The sequence below is a fragment of the Lottia gigantea genome, assembly GCF_000327385.1.
Source record: "Lottia gigantea unplaced genomic scaffold LOTGIsca_3331, whole genome shotgun sequence".
NCBI classification, from domain to species: Eukaryota; Metazoa; Mollusca; class Gastropoda; family Lottiidae; genus Lottia; species Lottia gigantea.
In genome coordinates this window covers 1-1,924 of record NW_008709123.1, presented here as the reverse complement: position 1 = coordinate 1,924, position 1,924 = coordinate 1, and the positions used below count along the sequence as shown (strand labels likewise).

The following is a 1,924-nucleotide window of genomic DNA, read 5'->3' as shown; positions in this document are numbered from 1 at the left end:
TAGTATAAACTTTCATTGTAGGTTTTTGATTACTTGAAGGAGTAAAATAAACACAATTTCAAATCGTATCAAGGACTGTTTGTAATTGGCGAAGATACTGTCAAGGTAAGTAACCCGTCTAGTGATGAAGACAAATAGCCAGCTTATTTTGCAATTCTCAATAATTGGAATTGTTATGCTATATAAGATACAATGAAGGCAAATATTTTTCATTTTTGCAAAAACTATTTGTATTACACGGAATTTTATTCAAAATCTGGTAAGTTTATTTTATGAGTTACTGGAACCACATATTTCGATCGGGAAATCAGAATGGTGAAAATAGTATTTACCTACATGGTACAAAATTAAGATCACCTCTGTTAACCCTACCTACAGTTGGATTCAATTTGGCCAATTTAGAACACTGAACATATTCGACATAAATCACTTTAATACGATGTTAAAATGAATCAAAGTGATCCAAAGCATTGCGGCAAGAATATGTTGGTGTTAAATCTAGGATTAGAGGTCAACTGACTCATTCGGCCTTAAGCTTCATAATTCATCAAATAGAATACATTTTATTTATAGGTTGTTCATCATACCATTCAACATTATGAGGTTATGAACAATTTCTTGACATCATTATCATAAGCTTTCTACATAGCATCAATAATTATTATAGAATGTTCCAACAGATGTGAGGGTAGGACTATCTAATTTCAGTAGGTTATTGCTAAAATTAGGCATAAACGTGGAAACCTCTTTACTTCGTTGACTAAACCAAGCGTATCTTTCTACAAAAGAAGCTTGTTCTAGAAGAGGAAGAGCAATATTCATAAAATTAATCTGATCTTGACTGGAAACGTTACCATGGCAAGCGAATTCTGTTAACCAAATTGGTCGATTAAAATGGGATGATATTTTCCCTAACGATTGGATTAATTCATAAGGTACACAATGGTAACCATGAACCGCTATTTTGTCAACTCGACAACCCGAGCAAGCTTTGAAGAATCGCTCGTACCAATCTATACACATATCAGGGTAAATGTCACAAGCGGCTAGAGCTGGGCTGACCAATATTCTACCCCCTGCTATTTTCTCAACACGAGGCCAGAGTTCAGCACACCATTCAGGAGACATGTGATCCGCTTCGTTGGGTTCATTGAAACCAAGGACGTATTTACTCTCTGGTGGTATTTCAGCATCCAATGTGTCGGCTTCATTAGCTATCATAGGAAGATATTCACCTCTGGTACGTCGTGGACAGTGATATGTTACATCTTTAGTAAAATTATAATGCCAATTGTACCTGGAACAAAATGCCTAATTGATGTGTAAATATTTTATCTGGATATCCTTATGACGGGAAATGAAGTTGAAGGCGATCACATTCGATCTACAAAAATGGCTTGTCAGAGATAAGAATTCTTACTAGCTTTCAGTTGTGCGAATGCTAAATTCAGTTTTAAAATTCTATGGTGGGAGAGTTTGGAGGTAAACATCATAATATTAAAGGTTAACATACCACCAATATGTATTATTTAATGCGTAGGTATCTCCACACTCATAATAATTATAATACATTCCAAATCCTCTTTTATATGAAGAATCCACTCGCTGTTCACATACTAGCAACACTAGTACAACTTGAGCAACGAAAGCCAGGTTCATTATAGAATCGAATCTGTCGAATATACTGTTCTAGAACTTACTTAAATCATATCAGAAATAGTTTTAAGATAAGCGCTTGTGACACAATTGATACAGTGCAATTCATTCATGTGCATGTCACAGTTTAGTTTGGAGTATTCAGTATCTGTAATAGGATTTGGTGAAAATTATTTTCCATATTGAAAGGGTACTCTCCTTCGTCAGTTTTTTTCAAGCAAATTAGAAGTTACTCTGATGGTTTTCTTGTACTGCTCAGCAAAATGGA

At 34.7% G+C, this 1,924-nt stretch overlaps 1 protein-coding gene across 1 annotated transcript; it reads right to left on the bottom strand.

Moving 5' to 3' along the window:
* Nucleotides 1-651: 651 nt before the first annotated feature.
* On the bottom strand, nt 652-1,659 carry LOTGIDRAFT_176754 (hypothetical protein; the record flags this gene model as incomplete). Its single annotated transcript, XM_009058359.1, has 2 exons — nt 652-1,297; nt 1,514-1,659. The coding sequence occupies 2 exons, from the start codon at nt 1,657-1,659 to the stop codon at nt 652-654; spliced, it is 792 nt and encodes a 263-aa protein (XP_009056607.1).
* Between the last annotated feature and the right edge of the window lie 265 nt (nt 1,660-1,924).